The sequence below is a fragment of the Balaenoptera acutorostrata genome, chromosome 11 (genome assembly GCF_949987535.1).
Source record: "Balaenoptera acutorostrata chromosome 11, mBalAcu1.1, whole genome shotgun sequence".
NCBI lineage: Eukaryota > Metazoa > Chordata > Mammalia > Artiodactyla > Balaenopteridae > Balaenoptera > Balaenoptera acutorostrata.
This window is the reverse complement of record NC_080074.1, coordinates 82,074,480-82,095,255: the sequence shown is the minus strand read 5'-3', so window position 1 is coordinate 82,095,255 and position 20,776 is coordinate 82,074,480. Positions and strand designations below refer to the sequence as shown.

The following is a 20,776-nucleotide window of genomic DNA, read 5'->3' as shown; positions in this document are numbered from 1 at the left end:
ATAATTTTCAGTGGCGAAATTGATATTTATTTTGCTATCTAGAATGCGGCTTTGCTTAAAGACATGATTCTTCCCCACGACAAGAGATAATTAGTTGCAAATAAATCATTCAGTTATGAAGCTCAAAGTGTTGACAGCATTTTGAGGTTCTTCAGTGCCTTAAAGATGTGTTCCTTTTTACAACAGTCATGTCCCATTTATATCTATTTAGGTTCTTAAGTTGGTCATAATCTACTCTGAATAACTCTTTAAGAAAACATCAAGAAGACAATATCCATACTGAAAAATAAAATCACAAGTAGTTGAATTTATATTAAGAGTGAGGTTGTTATTAAGAGTGAGGTCAGAATCTAAAAAAAAAAAAAAAATTTTCGTTGAGAGAATACCGGAAATGGTTGGGCATTTCCTCTTAAACTAGAGTAATCAGGTAAGGAAAGGGTTACAATGAGATTGTGCTGGGTTTAGAATGCAGCATATGAGAAGACCAGGCAAAATTCAAGGCTTCCAGGGAGGGACCATCCTGTATGATGTCACCAGGAAGCAGATTTATAAACAAAAGCAGAGCTTGGCAGGTTGCACTGGATATTTTAAGTCAACTTCTCTGGAAAAATGTGAATTACTCAATAAGCTCTCAGCTGCTCCTGAGATAAATCAACTTTAAAATACCCTGGAGAGTTTTGGGTAATGAATCATGCAGGGTCACACACGGGGCCCTCAGTTCACAGAACTGATTAGGTTTAAGACAATGGAAGATAGCAACATTTTATGAAATAGTTTATTGAATCATTTTGCAAGACTATCACTGTTGGGTAGTTTTTAGAAGACATTAGATCCCTAAGAGGAAAAATAATGCGTTTAAACAAATTAACTTCCAACCAAATAACACCTGCAAAGAAAAGGCCAACACTCTGACATCACTGGAGTATTAAGAAGCACCCAGCAGAACAGTTACTTTCATTTTATGTAAAAGTTCGTTGTTAATTTTCATAGACTCTTTTATAAGGAAGAAGAGCATTTTCATGTTTGGTTCAGGCTACCCTGTGTAAAAGCTGCTTGTCCACAACTTCCAAAAAAAGATGAATTTCTGATTGATATTAATGATTCTGTTAAATCTCCATATAAGGCAAAGGCAATTAGAACCAGAAGTTTGTATTTTAAATTCCCAAAGTCAGTTTTGTTCCATTACTACTTTTTTTTAAAAATTATTATTATTATTATTTTTTGGCTGTGTTGGGTCTTCGTTTCTGTGCGAGGGCTTTCTCTAGTTGTGGCAAGCGGGGGCCACTCTTCATCGCGGTGCGCGGGCCTCTCACTATCGCGGCCTCTCCCGTTGCAGAGCACAGGCTCCAGACACGCAGGCTCAGTAGTTGTGGCTCACGGGCCCAGTTGCTCCGCGGCATGTGGGATCCTCCCAGACCAGGGCTCAAACCCATGTCCCCTGCATTGGCAGGCAGATTCTCAACAACTGTGCCACCAGGGAAGCCCACTACTTTTTATTTTTCCTAAGAAACTAATGATCCCACAAAAAGCAAGAGGCTTTTATAAACTTGAGACAACTTGAGGGAATATTGCCAGGAATTAAAATTTCCCATGATTAACAAACACACACTTTTGAAAGAGTATAACTGATTCTCAGTTTGACAGATACTCAACTCAGATTAGCTGAAGCATGTTAAGCCTCTCCCCTGTGGGACATTTCCTTCCTTTTAAGAAAAAAAACAAAACAAAACAAAACACTTTTTAAATTGATTTTGTCCTGGGGATATTCTTTAAAGTCACAGAAACAGAAATAATTTATTTCTCAATCTCTTGTTTTCTTTTACAATACCATTCACTAGTTAATTTAATCACTGACATGATTTCACATGTCCAACTTCTTTCCTTCTTTTTAAATTTCTTCCAACACATCAAGTCTTTTTCTTAAAAGCTTCACATTGCCTGTACTGATTTCACTCAAAAAAGTCACCAAACCACAGGATTCAACATGACTCTTGTCAACTAATTGCCACTCGCCACTGGCACTTGCCAGCTACCTCTACAAGGATTAAATCATGTGCTGCTGCAGCTGCTGACTTTCAGCACATCCCTGAAAGGTGTTCAGGGTGGAGAGCTGAAATGAGGTACTCTGTGCACTGGGAAAAACTGGCAGAACAGGTCTTCAGACAGTTAGATATTTTCAGGAGTCGATTTTATGAGCCCAATTCTTGTATCTCCTCATATCTAGAAAAACACTAAAATCCTTCATGGTGACATCTGTTCCTCATGACCAGAAGTAACCTTCACGAGACCAGCAGAAACCTTCTACAAAAAATATGTGCTTGAAGGGGAGCTTCAAGATGGCGGAAGAGTAAGACGTGGAGATCACTTTCCTCCCCACAAATACATCAGAAACACATCTACATGTGAAACAATTCCTACAGAACACCTACTGAACGCTGGCAAAAGACATCAGACCTCCAAAAAGGCAAGAAACTCCCCACGTACCTGGGTAGGGCAAAAGAAAAAAGAAAAAACAGAGACAAAAGAATAGGGATGGGACCTGTGCCAGTGGGAGGGAGCTGTGAAGGAGGAAAGGTTTCCACACACTAGGAAGCCCCGTCGTGGACAGAGACTGCAGGTGGCGGAGGGGGGAAGCTTCGGAGCCACAGAGGAGAGCGCAGCCACAGGGGTGCAGAGGGCAAAGCAGAGAGATTCCCGCACAGAGGAGCGGTGCCAACCAGCACTCACCAGCCCGGGAGGTTTGTCTGCTCACCCGCCGGGGCGGGCGGGGGCTCAGAGCTGAGGCTTGGGCTTCGGTCGGATCGCAGGGAGAGGACTGGGGTTGGCAGTGTGAACACAGCCTGAAGGGGTTAGTGCGCCACAGCCAGCTGGGAGGGAGTCCGGGAAAAGCTCTGGAACTGCCAAAGAGGCAAGAGACTTTTTCTTGCCTCTTTGTTTCCTGGTGCGCGAGGAGAGGGGATTCAGAGCGTCGCCTAAATGAGCTCCAGAGATGGGCATGAGCCGCGGCTATCAGCGCGGACCCCAGAGACGGACATGAGACGCTAAGGCTGCTGCTGCAGCCACCAAGAAGCCTGTGTGTGAGCACAGGTCACTATCCACACCGCCCCTCCCGGGAGCCTGTGCAGCCCGCCACTGCCAGTGTCCCGCGATCCAGGGACAACTTCCCCGGGAGAACGCATGGTGTGCCTCAGGCTGGTGCAACGTCACGCCAGCCTCTGCTGCCACAGGCTCGCCCCGCATCTGTACCCCTCCTTTCCCCTGACCTGAGTGAGCCAGATCCCCTGAATCAGCTGCTCCTTTAACCCCGTCCTGTCTGAGTGAAGAACAGACGCCCTCAGGTGACCTACACACAGAGGCGGGTGAAATCTAAAGCTGAACCCTGGGAGCTGTGCTAACAAAGAAGAGAAAGGGAAATCACTCCCAGCAGCCTCAGAAGCAGCTGATTAAAGCTCCACAAACAACTTGATGTACCTGCATCTGTGGAATACCTGAACAGACAACGAATCATCCCAAATTGAGGAGGTCGACTTTGGGAGCAAGATATATTATTTTTTCCCCTTTTCCTCTTTTGTGAGTGTGTATGTATATGCTTCTGTGTGTGATTTTGTCTGTATAGCTTTGCTTTTACCATTTGTCCTAGGGTTCTGTCTGTCCTTTTTTTTTTCTTTGTTTTTTTTTTAGTATACTTTTTAGTGCTTGTTATCATTGGTGGATTTGTTTTTTGGTTTGGTTGCTCTCTTCTTTCTTTTTTCTTTTTTTTTTTATTACTTAAAAAAACTTTTCAAATAATTTTTTATTTTAATAACTTTATTTTATTTTATTTTATCTTCTTCTTTCTTTCTTTCTTTCTTTTTCTCCCTTTTATTGTGCACCGTGTGGATGACAGGCTCTCGGTGCTCCAGCCAGGCGTCAGGGCTGTGCCTCTGAGGTGGGAGAGCCAAGTTCAGGACACTGGTCCACAAGACACCTCCCAGCTCCACATAATATCAAATGGCAAAAATCTCCCAGAGATCTCCATCTCAATGCCAAGACCCAGCTCCACTCAACGACCAGCAAGCTCCAGTGTTGGACACCCTATGCCAAACAACTAGCAAGACAGGCGCACAACACCACCCATTAGCAGAGAGGCTGCCTAAAATCATAATAAGGCCACAGACACCCCAAAACACACCACCACACATGGATCTGCCCACCAGAAAGACAAGATCCAGGCTGATCCACCAAAACACAGGCACCAGTCCCCTCCACCAGGAAGCCTACACAACCCACTGAACCAACCTTACCCACTGGGGGCAGACACCAAAAACAACGGGAACTACGAACCTGCAGCCTGTGAAAAGGAGACCACAAACACGGTAAGTTAAGCAAAATGAGAAGACAGAGAAACACACAGCAGATGAAGGAGCAAGGCAAAAACCCACCAGACCTAACAAATGAAGAGGAAATAGGCAGTCTACCTGAAAAAGAATTCAGAATAATGATAGTAAAGATGATCCAAAATCTTGGAAATAGAATGGAGAAAATACAAGAAACGTTTAACAAGGATCTAGAAGAACTAAAGACCAAACAAACAGTGATAAACAACAAAATGAATGAAATTAAAAATTCTCTAGAAGGGAACAATAGCAGAATAAGTGAGGCAGAAGAACGGATAAGTGACCTGGAAGATAAAATAGTGGAAATAACTACTGCAGAGCAGAATAAAGAAAAAAGAATAGAAGCAAGTGAGAGCAGTCTCAGAGACCTCTGGGACAACATTAAGCGCACCAACATTCGAATTATAGGGGTCCCAGGTGAAGAAGAGGAAAAGAAATGGACTGAGAAAATATTTGAAGAGATTATAGTTGAACACTTCGCTAATATGGGAAAGGAAATCATTAATCAAGTCTAGGAAGTACAGAGAGTCCCATACAGGATAAATCCAAGGAGAAACATGCCAAGACACATATTAATCAAACTATCAAAAACTAAATACAAAGAAAAAATATTAAAAGCAGCAAGGGAAAAACAACAAATAACACACAAGGGAATCCCCATAAGGTTAACAGCTGATCTTTCAGCAGAAACTTTCCAAGCTCGCAGGGAGTGCCAGGAAATATTTAAAGTGATGAAGGGGAAAAAGCTACAACCAAGATTACTCTACCCAGTAAGGATCTCATTCAGATTCAGTGGAGAAATTAAAATCTTTACAGACTAGCAAAAGCTAAGAGAATTCAGCACCACCAAACCAGCTTTACAACAAATGCTAAAGGAACTTCTCTAGGCAGGAACACAAGAGAAGGAAAAGGTCTACAATAACAAACCCAAAACCATTAAGAAAATGGTAATAGGAACATACATATCGATAATTACCTTAAATGTAAATGGATTCAATGCTCCCACCAAAAGACATAGACTGGCTGAATGGATACAAAAACAAGACCCATATATATGCTGTCTACAAGAGACCCACTTCACACCTAGGGACACATACAGACTGAAAGTGAGGGGATGGAAAAAGATATTCCATGCAAATTTAAATCAAAAGAAAGCTGTAGTAGCAATTCTCATATCACACAAAATAGACTTTAAAACAAAGAATATTACAAGAGACAAGGACACTATATAATGATCAAGGGATCAATTCAAGAAGAAGATATAACAATTGTAAATATTTATGCACCCAACATAGGAGCACCTCAATACATAAGGCAAATACTAACAGCCATAAAAGGGGAAATTGACAGTAACACAATCATAGTAGGGGACGTTAACACCCCACTTTCACCAATGGACAGATCATCCAAAATGAAAATAAATAAGGACACACAAGCTTTAAATGATACATTAAACAAGATGGACTTAATTGATATTTATAGGACAATTCCATCCATAAACAACAGAATACACTTTCTTCTCAAGTGCTCATGGAACATTCTCCAGGATAGATCATATCTTGGGTCACAAATCAAGCCTTGGTAAATTTAAGAAAATTGAAATCATACCAAGTGTCTTTTCCGACCACAATGCTATAAGAGTAGATATCAATTACAGGAAAAAAATCTGTAAAAAATACAAACATATGGAGGCTAAATAATGCACTGCTTAATAACCAAGAGATCACTGAAGAAACCAAAGAGGAAATCAAAAACTACCTAGAAACAAATGACAGTGAAAACAAAATGACCCAAAACCTATGGGATGCAGCAAAAGCAGTTCTAAGGGGGAAGTTTATAGCAATACAATCCTACCTTAAGAAACAAGGAACATCTCAAATAAACAACCTAAACTTACACCTAAAGCAATTAGAGAAAGAAGAACAAAAAAACCCCAAAGTTTGCAGAAGGAAAGAAATAATAAATATCACATTAGAAATGAATGAAAAAGAAATGAAGAAAATGATAGCAAAGATCAATAAAACTAAAAGCTGGTTCTTTGAGAAGATAAACAAAATCAATAAACCATTAGCCAGACTCATCAAGAAAAAAAGGGAGAAGACTCAATTCAATAGAATTAGAAATGAAAAAGGAGAAGTAACAACTGACACTGCAGAAATACAAAGGATCATGAGAGATTACTACAAGTAACTCTATGCCAATAAAATGGATAACCTGGAAGAAATGGACAAATTCTTAGAAATGCACAACCTTGCGAGACTGAACCAGGAAGAAATAGAAAATATGAACAGAACAATCACAAGCAGTGAAATTGAAACTGTGATTAAAAATCTTCCAACAAACAAAAGCCCAGGACCAGATGGCTTCACAGGCGATTTGTATAAAATATTTAGAGAAGAGCTAACACCTATCCTTCTCAAGCTCTTCCAAAATACAGCAGAGGGAGGAACACTCCCAAACTCATTGTATGAGGCCACCATCCCCCTGATAACCAAAACCAGACAAAGATGTCACAAAGAAAGAAAACTACAGGCCAGTATCACTGATGAACATAGATGCAAAAATCCTCAACAAAATACTGGCAAACAGAATCCAACAGCACATTAAAAGGATCATACACCATGATTAAGTGGGCTTTATCCCAGGAATGCAAGGATTCTTCAATATAAGCAAATCAATCAGTGTGATACACCATATTAACAAATTGAAGGAGAAAAACCATATGATGATCTCAATAGATGCAGAGAAAGCTTTTGACAAAATTCAACACCCATTTATGATAAAAACCTTCCAGAAAGTAGGCATAGAGGGAACTTACCTCAACATAATAAAGGCCATATATGACAAACCCACAGCCAACATCGTGCTCAATGGTGAAAACTGAAACCATTTCCACAAAGAACAGGAACAAGACAAGGTTGTCCACTCTCACCACTATTTTTCAACATAGTTTTGGAAGTTTTAGCCACAGCAATCAGAGAAGAAAAAGAAATAAAACGAATCCAAATTGGAAAAGAAGAAATAAAGCTGTCACTGTTTGCAGATGACATGATACTATACATAGAGAATCCTAAAGATGCTACCAGAAAACTACTAGAGCTAACCAATGAATTTGGTAAAGTAGCAGGGTAGAAAATTAATGCACAGAAATCTCTTGCATTCTTATAAACTAATGATGAAAAATCTGAAAGTGAAATTACAAAAACACTCCCATTTACCACTGCAACAAAAAGAATAAAATATCTAGGAATAAACCTACCTAAGGAGACAAAAGACCTGTATGCAGAAAATTATAAGACATTGATGAAAGAAATTAAAGATGATACAAATAGATGGAGAGATATAACATGTTCTTGGGTTGGAAGACTCAACATTGTGAAAATGTCTATACTACCCATAACAATGTACAGATTCAATGCAATCCTTATCAAACTACCAATGGCATTTTTCACAGAACTAGAACAAAAAATTTCACAATTTGTATGGAAACACAAAAGACCCCGAATAGCCAAAGGAATCTTGAGAAAGAAAAACGGAGCTGGAGGAATCAGGCTGCCTGACTTCAGACTATACTACAAAGCTACAATAATCAAGAGAGTATGGTACTGGCACAAAAACAGAAATATAGATCAATGGAACAGGATAGAAAGCCCAGAGATAAACCCATGCACATATGGTCATGTTATCTTTGATAAAGGCAGCAAGAATATACAGTGGAGAAAAGACAGTCTCTTCAATACGTGGTGCTGGGAAAACTGGACAGCTACATGTAGAAGAATGAAATTAGAACACTCCCTAACACCATACACAAAAATAAAGTCAAAATGGATTAAAGACCTAAATTTAAGGCCAGACACTATTAAACTCTTAGAGGAAAACACAGAACACTCCATGACATAAATCACAGCAAGATCCTTTTTGACCCACCTCCTAGAAAAATGGAAATAAAAACAAAAATAAACAAATGGGACCTAATGAAACTTAAAAGCTTTTGCACAGCAAAGGAAACCATAAACAAGACAAAAAGATAGCCCTCAGAATGGGAGAAAATATTTGCAAATGAAGCAACTGACAAGGGATTAATCTCCGAAATTTACAAGCAGCTCATGCAGATCAATATCAGGAGAACAAACGGCCCAATCCAAAAATGGGCAGAAGACCTGGGTGGACATTTCTCCAAAGAAGATATACAGATTGCCAACAAATGCATGAAAGAATGCTCAACATCATTGATCATTAGAGAAATGCAAATCAAAACTACAATGAGATATCATCTCACACTGGTCAGAATGGCCATCATCAAAAAATCTACAAACAATAAATGCTGAAGAGGGTGTGGAGAAAGGGGATCCCTCTTGCACTGTTGGTGGGAATGTAAATTGATGCAGCCACTGTGGAAAACCATATGGAGGTTCCTTGAAAATGTAGAAATGGAACTACCATGCGACCCAGCACTCCCACTGCTGGGCATATACCTTGACAAAACCATAATTCGGAAAGAGTCATGCACCACAATGTTCATTGCAGCTCTATTTACAATAGCCAGGACATGGAAACAACCTAAGTGTCCATCGACAGATGAATGGATAAAGAAGATGTGGCACATATATACAATGGAATATTACTCAGCCATAAAAAGAAACGAAATTGAGTTTTTTGTGGTGAGGTGGATGGACCTGTAGTCTGTCATACAGAGTGAAGTAAGTCAGAGAGAGAAAGACAAATACCATATGCTGACACATATATATGGAATCTAAAAAACAAAAAAACCCAAAATGGTCATGGGGAACCTAGGGGCAAGACAGGAATAAAGACTCAGACCTACTAGAGGTGGACTTGAGGATATGGGGAGGGGGAAGGGTAAGCTGGGACAGAGTGAGAGAGTGGCACGGACATATATATACTATCAAATGTAAAATAGATAGCTAGTGGGAAGCAGTCGCATAGCACAGGGAAATCAGCTCAGTGCTTTGTGACCACCTAGAGGGGTAGGATATGGAGGGTGGGAGGGAGGGAGACGCAAGAGGGAAGAGATATGGGGAGATATGTATATGTATAACTGATTCACTTTGTTATAAAGCAGAAAGTAACACACCATTGTAAAGCAATTATACTCCAATAAAGATGTTAAATATATATACATATATATATATATACACACACACATTATATATATATATATATATACACTTGATTGCATGTACTCCCCCTTCACCAAAATCACATATATACTGACCTTCCCCCCTACCTCTTTGGAGCAGTTTCTCAGAACTATCTGAGGTGCTGTCTACTGGGCTTCAGTCCTCATTTTGCCCCAAATAAAACTTAACTCTCAGCTCTCACTTTGTGTATTTTTTTTTAAGTCAACACTCTGGAATATATTCGGTTTTCAGAGGTATCAGGATCACATGGTATAATCAGAAACCTTGGGATGACGCACAAATACACACAGATACACACATAGCTGTCTGATTAGCAGCTTTTGAAAATGGAGTATTTCTGTGGAAGCAGAAAGGAAGTTTTCCTATTATTAGAAACATACTAAGTGGGAGCCACTATGCTAGGCATCTGACTTTTATTACCCTATTTAATCCTCACAAAACTCTGTGGTATGCCTTATTGCTACCTCACAGATGAGAAATTACTCCAAGAAAGTTGTCACCTATCAAAGGAAGTACCAAGGTAGTGAAAAAGCAGACTGTAAATGCAGTTCTCTTATCTCCAAAGCCCATGTTTTCCCCCCTGAATTGCATTGCTACCCCTAGGAAATTGCTTCCTCTAACCAGGTACTTATTCTCAAAGAACTCTGTGAAACAGGCCTTTGGCATGGGAACAGAGCATTAACAAGATGATGAACTGTGTCACCTCTAGCATTTATTATAGATTCTTATGTAAAGTGAACTATAATTTTGTTAAATGCAAAATTGTTTTCAAGAATAGCAGAATATGTATAATATACAGGAAAGTTGTTAATAGAGTAATTCCTAAGGGTTCTCATCACAAGGAGAACATTTTTTCCTTTTTTTCATTCTTTTTATTGTCTCTATATGAGAAGATGGATGTTAGCTGAACCTATTGTGGTAATCATTTCACAATATATGTAAATCAAACCATCATGCTGTACCTCTTAAGCTTATACAATCATGTATTCCAATTATTTCTCAATAAAACTGGAGGGAAAAAAGTAGAAATAAAAAAGAATAGCAGAATATATGCTGAATTATTAGTTCTCTGAGATCACAGAATGAGACAGTCTTTTGACTGACATTTTAGATAAATATGCAGATAAAGACACGGAGGCCCCGTGAGGTGAGTAACTTACCCCAGTCACACAGTTAATAAATGGCAGAACTAGGCTTCAAACCCTAGCCTTCCTGACTCCAAAGAGCCTGGGATCTTTCTAATACACCAATGGTTCACACCTTCAGTGTGTATCAGACTCATTATAGAGCTTGTACAAACTCCAGGTGCCCAAGCTTCAACTCAGAACTCAGTCAGAATCTCTAGGGTCAGTACATCTGGGTTTTTTGGGTTTTTCGTCTTTTTAAACAACTTCTCAAGTAACCCTACTGTATGCAAAAATTTGACAATCTAGTACTACACCAGACTGCTTTATGGTCCTATAGAGTGGTCCTCACTAAAGCAGTAAGAACTTCTAGGTTAATCCTTCATATCTTACGGAAGTTAGTAGTGAACTAGCAAAATCCTAACGTTTTGTGAATTTTGTGAATCTTTACATTAGGTATGATGGTTTTTTGCCTTAATTTACATGCACTTATTTGTATTTAATTGTTCTCAACTTAGATTATATATAGCCTTTCTTAATGTCTTTCTTGTTCAAGAGCTAACTTGCAAAATTCGTTGATTTGCTTTTACTCAGCACTCTAAAATTTCTATGATAAATGTTACAGGCTCTCTTTTTCATTGGGATGCCAAATATTCCATAGAGATTGCACTTTAGTTTAAGGGACCTAACTTTTTTTTTTCACAAAATAAAAATACTAAGCAAATTTTGGTGGGTTATTGTGACTAAATAATATAATTATATTTGAAGAGAGGGAATCAGTAGACTGAATAAAGATCAAAGACTCTCATGATTAGAAAGGAATGATTACATTTAATAGTCTTCAGGAGGTAGTGACTCCTAGATGCCTCACAAGTTAGGTCATGTGGATAACAAATTGACTGTAGAAGTCCAAGTGCAGGGCCTGAACATTGTTTCAAAAGCATTATATAAATGTCATGCCCTCCACTCCTTGCCCAATTCCTGCTTCTAATAAAAATGCAGTCTTAGTCTCTGGCCACAGAAGTCATACCTAAGGAGTTTATTGAATCCAAAAAGTTCTCTTTCTGTCAATATTCTTACTTAGGATTTTCAAAGTTTCTCTCTTGCCTCTGAGCTATAAGTAACTATTGCCATAATAGTCTCTCATGTTTAAAAAATAAATTGAAAGAGAGAGAAATACTTGCCTGTATAATGTCAAATTAATGGAACACTCCTAAACTTTCCAAGAAAAATGTATTGCTTTGTTATCAGTTTGAAATGCTTAGATCACCTCACAGCTGTTATCTTTCAGTGACCACAGAAATGTGTCTTCCTCCTGTCAAGAACATGGTTTCCTAAAATGGAAAAGCAGCAGTCTTGAGTGTTCAAAAATAGCAAGTAGTTATTCAACGCTTTACCATCTCAGTCCTATGCCATTAAATAATATATGAGAAGGAAGATGATAAACTCTTAGAATCTAAAATAATTATATTAAGTTCTTTATTGGTGGGCCTTCACTGAAATTTTTGAAATTTTATTTTTTCTTAACTCATTTTTATTCCACGTATTTTTTCTTGCCTTTAATAAATGTCTTATCCAAAAAAAAAAAAAAAAAAAAAAACTTTCAGAAGGGCTGGTATCTATTGAGTATCCATTTGCATCATTTCATCTGTCATTTAGTCTTGTCATTATTACAAAAGAAAAGGGTCTACTCTGAGCCATTCCATGCCCCCCCACACCTTGGCAGTTAATACAGAGGACCCAAGGGAACACTTTGTGTCTTCTTTTAGCAGTAGTTACTTGCTGTCTTTTATCCCACCAATACAAAAGAGCTGGTAACCAATTTCAGGAATCAAGCTCCCATTTATGGTTCTATTAGTATTCTTACAGTAATTAATTTCAATTTAACAAGAAAAATTTGAGTCGTTTCAATGAACTGGGTGCTGTCAAGCATAAAGAGATATAAGAGAATCAAGGAGTTTACAAGCCAGAGGGTGAAATTTAAGCCCAGAATTTTAAAATGGACATGAATTTTTGGAGTCACTGTTTCTCTAAGTATGGACCTGGACCATCAGACCTATCTGTGGAGATGGTTAGGAAATACAACTCTTGGGTTACATATCAAAACTGCTGAGTCAAGATCTCTGAGCGTGGAGTAAGGACATCTTTTTAATTGGTCCCTAGATCTGAGTCAAGATCTCTGAGGGTGGAGTAAGGACATCATTTTTAATTGGTCCCTAGATTTTTCTTATACCAACACAGTTTGAAAACCACTGATGTCTTGTAACTGCCCTGGGCAGTTAAAAAGGGAAATGAGTCATACACAATTGTTCATCAGTTATTTAACAATCCAACTAGAGAAGTTCTCGTCTTGGGTTCAGTTAAAATCAACTATGAAACGATGTGAAATGCAAACTCCTGGGCATGCCCCAGTGATTTCTTACTTGGTGATTATGGAATGGGGTCCAGGAATATACATATTTAAGATGCATACTAGTGATTTCTCTTTTACTTACTTATTTATTTATTTATTTATTTATTTATTTATTTATTTATTTATTTATGGCTGCGTTGGTTCTTCTTCCATACTAGTGATTTCAATGCAGTTCACTTGGGGGATAACACTTTGAAAGGCACTGGCCTGTTACATGGCAGTTTGCTGTAATCTCTAGCACTCTATTTAGGATGTACCAACATTTAAGGAGTATTATTTTGTTAGAAGCTACAGCTGTAGGCTGAGATTCCAGACAAAGCAAATCATATTATTAGGCCTGGCTAATACAGTAAAATGCGACCCTAATTTAGCACTGTGGTTTGAGTTGATGCAGCCAATTCATTTATTTATTTCAGCTGATTGTGAATAAAATCTATCATGACTCAAAAAAGAGCCTTCTACAAATGCAGTTATTAAAAAGGGGGGTAATTGTACAAATGTTACATAAATTTATCCAAAAATATCCTACCTGTGTTTGTTGTACAATTAACACAAACTACAAAGGAAAACATTTGACTGGGGAAAGCAAATACTAGCATGCTTATGATCCATTATGCCTGGAAAGCTATTAAATGTCTTTCTGAAAGAACCAGAATAACCCTTTTTGAGAATGTCCCTCAGATGCTTTTCAATTCCAGATGTCAAAAAAGCATTGAGGATTGACCTAACTTCTGAATTATTTTCAGAATTATAGTAACACTTATTAAAAAGGCCGATCTTATAGTGCAGGAAAATCGTAGAAGTATATTATCTTGCCAGGTCAGTACATAGATTTTATTCCCTTCCCTAGTTGGCTTCATTAAATTTCCATGTTCCTCTGAACATGGTCTTGCCTGATACAAATGAGACATGATTTCTCTGAATACCTGAGATCAACTTCTTATTACCCGACAGAAAAGCCTCGGGTAGCTCTCTCATGGGGAGGAGAAGCCTTCTGCTCAGGATCAAGCAACAGATGAAAACATTCTTTTGGGGTTAAAATGGAGAAAAGGATTGTTCGTCTCCACTACTATATTCCTATTAAAAACGTAGACTAATTTTCTCTGCTCTTAACCTTTCTAAACATTTAACCTTACTTTTCTCATCCTCACTGTTAACATACCATACCAATACTACGATAAAATTTTATTTTATCAAAGTAGGTTGGAACCAAGATCATTTCATTAAAATTGTCATTTTCTGAGAAAATGGAAAATACAAATTTAATCTGAGAACTTCTGTGTGGAGGGGAAAGTAGAGACTCTGTTTCATCTGAATAATTGTAATAAAAACTAAAACTTCCAGTGCTCTTTCCTTTTCCCTGTATAGATAAATTAGAACATTAAAAAATCAATTAAAATCTTATAAAAGGTACATGAGCTCATGTAATCCTCTTACTAGACAATAACTGCCATTTATATTAGAATGAGATTATATAAAATTTTTGTTTTACTCATTACAAGTTTTAATTTGTTTTTTTCTAATTATCTTTGTGCTTCTAAGACATCTTGTTAATCTGGTACAATTAACCAAGTTGTTTTGAACCTGTGCTCATGAGACCTTCTTAAAGGCTGGTGATTTTGCTCATAATTTGTCAAGGCTGTGTAAAGGCTGGTAATTTTGCACTGAAAACAATATTTCCCAGGCAGAAATGGAAACAATCATCATGTATAAACCTGAAGCTTCCCTGGAAGGGAAGAGAGGATGGCACAGGATAGGGATGACTTACTACCCCTCCTTCACCCTGCAGGAAAAGTCCAAAATACACTCCTTACTGGTTATTGGAACTGACTTTTTCAAATTTTATCAAATTAAGAGGAGCAGGAATTATACTAAACTGACCTTGAACTGCATGCAATATAGCAAATGGTTGAGTCATATTATTACAACTAAAACCAGTTTTTGAGAATTATAATGAAACAAGTCAGTGAAAATAAGAACAATGTGATGGTGATGATGATCTTTGATGATTTATATCTATATTTTAGCTGTTTGAAAAAGTCAAAGAAGTTTGTCCAAATGTGCATGAGAAGATCCGAGCTATTTCTGCAGATCTCAATCAGAATGACTTTGCCATCAGCAAGGAGGACATGCAGGAGCTTCTTTCCTACACAAACATCATCTTCCACTGTGCGGCTACTGTGCGCTTTGATGACCACCTGAGGTACATCCCCATTCCCCTCTCATGACTTGTATTATACATGTGTGTGCATGCGTATGTGTGTAAGTTTCGCTATGATTTCCATTTTATTTTATTTTATTAATATTTATTTATTTATTTTATTTATTTTATTCTTGGCTGCGTCGGGTCTTAGTTGCAGCTCACGGGCTCTTTGTTGCGGCACGAGGGCTTCTCTCTAGTTGTGGTGTATGGGATTTCTCTTCTCTAGTTGTGGCATGCGGGTTTTCTCTCTAGTTGTGGCACGCGGGCTCCAGAGTGCATGGGCTCAGAAGCTGTGGCACACGGGCTTAGTTGCCTGGCAACATGTGGGATCTTAGTTCCCAGACCAGGGATCGAACCCATGTCCCCTGAATTGGAAGGCAAATTCTTTACCACTGGACCACCAGGGAAGTCCCTATGGTTTCTTTTTTTTTTAAAAAGAGATATTCTCAATGAAAAAAAAAAATACAAAGGAGTAAAACTTCTCCAAAATCTTACCATCCAGAGTTAACCATTTAATATTGTGAAGACCATCCATTTCAGCTTCTTTTTTAAAAAAATATATTTATTTATTTATTTTTGGCTGTGTTGGGTCTTTGTTGCTGCGCACGGGCTTTCTCTAGTTGCGGCGAGCAGGGGCTACTCTTTGTTGCAACGAGCGGGCTTCTTATTGTGGTGGCTTCTCTTTTTGCGGAGCACGGCCTCTAGGTGCACAGGCTTCAGTAGTTGTGGCTTGCAGGCTTTAGAGCGCAGGCTCAGTAGTTGTGGCTCATGGGCTTAGTTGCTCCGTGGCATGTGGGATCTTCCTGGACCAGGGATCAAACCCTTGTCCCCTGTATGGCAGGCAGATTCTTAACCACTGCACCACCAGAGATGTCCCTCAGCTTTTCTTTGTACATCCATAATAGAATAGATTTATGTTCAATTTCACCAAAAAAATGGCCTCACATTGAGAATTATGTTTTTTGCAACCTGTTCAATTTTATTTTTAGATATCTTTCCTTGTCAATTGATATTCTATTATAATTTGTAACGACTACATGACATTCCATTGTACATGTATACAATATACTCAACCAGTTCTGTATTGATGGATGTTTTTTAGAGTGTTCTAGCTTTTCACTATTACAAACAGCTCTGCAGTGAACATCTGTGTAGAATACATTTTTTTCCCTTTGGGTAAATTCCCAGAAGTAGAATTGTTAGACACATACTAGATGTGTCCAGGTTATGAACAGTTTATATTTTGATATATAATGCTAAGTTGTTTTCCAAAAAGGTGGTATTAATTTACACTGTTCTTGTGCATATGAATGCTCATTTCTAACACCCACAACAGTACCATATTATAATTCTTTAATTCTTTTTATCATTGTCAATATTATAATGCAAATAGCATTGCATATTTTGATTTCTGTTTCTTTGCTAATCAGAAAGGTTGAAGATGTTTACATGCCGAATGGCATTTTATTCTTTTGTGAAATGCCTGTTTATGTTCACCTATTTTTCTCTTGAAACATTTTTTTCTTGTCAGTTTTAGGACTTCTTGGAAGATTTAGCATATTAACTCTTTGTCTTTTATAAGGCTCAAAATATTTTAACAGTTTATCATTTGTCCTCAGCTCTATTTTATTATTTACACAGTTTTTCATAATTTCTTCCAGTATTTTTATTGTTTTATTTTTACACTTAAATCTTTGACCCATTTAAAATTTATTTAGCTATAAAGAATAATAGTCAGGACAATTCCATAAAAAGAAGAGCAATGTAGGTGTGAATGTACAGTATTTTTTTATTACCAAAAGGTGGTTATTCTTTAAACAACATTTATTAAATGATTTCTTTTCACTTTTTGTTTGAAAGGAAACTCTCATAGGATATTAAATTCCTATTTCTGAACTCTTTTATTCCATTAATTAGGCTTTCTCTTCCAGTACCACAGTACTTTAATGACTACAATTCTTATTTTATTAAGCAACTATACAACATTTTTCTCTTTTTATAGAATTTTCCTGACTATTCTCACCTCTTGATTAAACTTAGAATAAATTTGCCAAGTTTTTTCAAGGGTCGGGAATTTGATCGAGATTACCTTGAATATGCAGATTGATTTAAAAAAACAACATATTTAAAACATTGACTCTTCCTATCCAAGAACAATATATGTCTCTGTTTATTCAGTTTTTCTGTTATGAACCTTAATGAAGTTTTATCATTTTCTTCATATAAAGTCTATTCGTTTATTATTAATTTGATATATGTTTTAAATGTTCTTTTTTGAATATGTGCCTTTCTTCCATTATAGTCTCTAATTTTTGTTTCTATATAGGAAAACTAGTGATTTTTTTATATAACTTTTATAAGTGGACACCTTACTGAATTATGTTATTGTTCATTCCAGTTTTTTCAGCTGCTCCTGTTTGTTTTCCAGATATACAATTATATAATCTGATAGTCATTTCTGGATTGCCTTTGCAGTGTTTGTACTTATTAATTAATTTTATTTTCCTCTCTAATTATAAGGCTGGAACTTCAGAGCAGTGTTAAGCAGTAGTGATTGTTGGCATTCTTCTTGGCCCAACTTTAAAATCAGTGCTCCTTACTTTTCACCATTAAGCATGACACAGGCTAGCAAATTAAAATATACATTTTTAAATCATTTTCTTCCTCTTTTAGTGAATTTATAAAAATTGAATTGGAAATGGATATTGAATGTCATTTTTAAACTTTTCAAAAAAATATATATATATACATGATGATGTATTTTTTTCACTTTTTGAGTTAGATTAATAGGTTTCCTGATTTTGTATGAAACATGTATTTCTAGAAAGAACTATTTCATTGTCATCACATGTTTATATAGCTTTGTATTCTACTAGGTAAAATTCAGGATTTTGACATCAGTTTTTTTTATTGAAGTAAAGTTGATTTACAATGTTGTGCTAATTTCTGCTGTATAGCAAAGTGATTCAGTTATACATTCGTTTTTATATTCTTTTCCATTATGGTTTATCACAAGATATTGAATATAGTTCCCTGTGCTCTACAGTAGGACCTTGTTGTTTATCCATCCTGTATATAATAGCTTGCATCTGCTAATCGCAACTCCCAATCTGTCCCTCCCCCACCCCCCTCCCCCTTGGCAACCACATCTGTTCTCTATTGACATCATTATTTATGTCTGACCTGTACCTTTGCAATAGAAACATATTTCTCATTCTATATTCACTGTTGCTTTCCTCCAATTTATTTGAATTTTCTAATTTAAATTAGATGCCTAATTTATGTTTTTTATTCTTTTAATGGCTGCTTAAGAGGCCCCTTTATAAATTCAGAGGATTGCGATTTTTTTCCTTCCGGTTGATTTAGAACCATGTGACCTCTAAATGCAATATGCACCATAAGATTTATGTGCACAGAAAACATCATCAACATATTACGCATTCCAAGTATCACATAACTTTGCGGCCATGACCTGTACTTTTCTTCCTGGTCCTTTGATGCAGCCACAAAAATCAGATGGATATGCCAGTTATTGGAGTGGGTGCAGTTCCAGCAAAACGGGATGTGAGTTGCCTCACTGCATTTCCTTCTGTCTAATCTTCTCCAGACATGCCGTGCAGCTTAATGTCACTGCCACCCAGCAGCTCTTGCTCATGGCCAGTCAGATGCCAAACTTGGAAGCCTTCATACACATCTCTACTGCCTTTTCAAATTGTAACCTGAAGCACATTGATGAAGTCATCTATCCATGCCCTGTGGAGCCAAAAAAAATCATCGACTCCATGGAGTAAGTTGGGTTAAATGAGGGGGTGAAGGGTGGGCAGACTGTCCTCTTTGGCTCTTTGTAGTCGTTCACTTGTAACAAAGTGAGACACTCTTGGAGCAAAATGCTTCGAAAAGGTGCCAGCTTTAACTCCCTGTCCTTGCTATTCCCTCCATCCCCGGTGGAGAATATAGTGCTTGGTGATGGAGCAGGGATAGGGGTAGAAAAGTCCTACAGAAAAGTTGTATTGAGTAGTTTAGGATTGCATGAAGTACTTGAGAGTACTTTACATGGAAGTGGTTTCTCAATTCTCAGTGAACTCAGCATTGTTACTAGATAAGGGAAGTATCATACATAGTATAAATGTTCAGAAGAAAGGTTTTGGCATCAGACTGGCAAAGGTACTGCAACTTACTAGTTGTGTGACCTTAAGCAAGTTCTTTGGCCTCTCTGAGCCTTAGTTCCTTCATTTGTAAAATGGGGCTAATAATATTCCCTGTCCTTATAGTTGTGATGATAAAGTGAGTTATATAAAGCACTTATTACAGTGCTAGGGAGTGTTTAATAGCAGTTAATCAAAAGGTTAATAAAGAAGAACTAATAGAGAAGAGAAATTTCTTCCAAATCTGGCAGAAATTTTGCTCTATTCAGCTGAGACGCACTTTTCTTACTGTACTGTTATGCATGAGAGACAGAGATCTAGCATTTTTCTCTTTTTGGCAACTAACAGGAACCACTTTCTTTTCAGGACATGGCCCTGGTCTCAGAATAAGTATGCTTTTCATTCTGCCTCTTCATTCTTCTGTTCCATTTACCAAGTTTATCTTGTTTTGTTTGTTTTTTAAAAAGACTCTGCATAAAAAGTATTATAGCAGAGAAAAATAGACCGTTTCCTGGTGAATTTGTCATATTTTAATTTCTTATAATACTGTATCTTCTATTTAAGATATACTCTTTAAAATGAAGCTTTAGCTAAATCAAGAGTTTATTCCCTTCAGGGCAAACATTTTTATCTCATACGGCTCTGATAATATATACTTTTACCTGTCATTTAAAAATATCCAGGACAATGAAAAATGAAAGTCATCTAAAGCAGCCAGAGTTTCCTTAAGTTGCTAATAAATGATGATTTGCTTAATTGGTGCAAAGGATCTTTTCAGAGTCCAAAGTTTGTCAGGATAGTTGGAGAAAAGACACTGATGCCAAAGTCAGTGCAGGAAAGTTGATGTCTAAAGCCTTGGCCTATTTTCAGGATGGAATTGATTTGTTTGTCATTTACCCACCCCCTTACAGCATTGTCTCTGGGTGAATGTGGTGTTTATGGATGTGACAAGCCCAGGAAAGGAGCACAGTCCCCTTTGATTCCCAACCCTGCCACTGAGATTCCAGAGGCTCACTCCACTGTTAACCCCCTAACCCCTGACAGACCTTAGCACGATTTGAGGAGGGATCTCTGAGAGGTCACCAAAGAAAAGAGCTAGGAAATGGAGATTCAGTTCACCCAGAGATTCCATACCACTTCCTCCCTTCCAAACTGTGTCCAGATGCTCAAAAACCCCACATTTCAAAGAATAAGCTCACCTCCCAGAGGAGGAGTTGATTTATAGTCAGGCATTCAGCACTTCCCATACTCCCCACTATATGTCAACTGGTAAAGGCAGGTAATGACTACATGATTGATGATCAAACTGTAATTGACATGGGTACAAAATTTATGTCTGTCTGTCTTGTACTG

The 20,776-nt window shown here is 37.6% G+C and overlaps 1 protein-coding gene across 3 annotated transcripts in view; it reads left to right on the top strand.

The window, feature by feature from the left end:
- The window catches only part of FAR2 (fatty acyl-CoA reductase 2), a 152,518-nt gene that overhangs the window by 108,260 nt on the left and 23,482 nt on the right, over positions 1 to 20,776 (top strand). For all 3 annotated transcript variants that reach the window (XM_007175699.3, XM_057556129.1, XM_007175698.3), the window contains 2 exons: positions 15,103 to 15,278; positions 18,886 to 19,065. In XM_007175699.3, the coding sequence (XP_007175761.1) occupies positions 15,103 to 15,278; positions 18,886 to 19,065 (356 nt within the window). The remainder of the gene's footprint in view (positions 1 to 15,102; positions 15,279 to 18,885; positions 19,066 to 20,776) is intronic.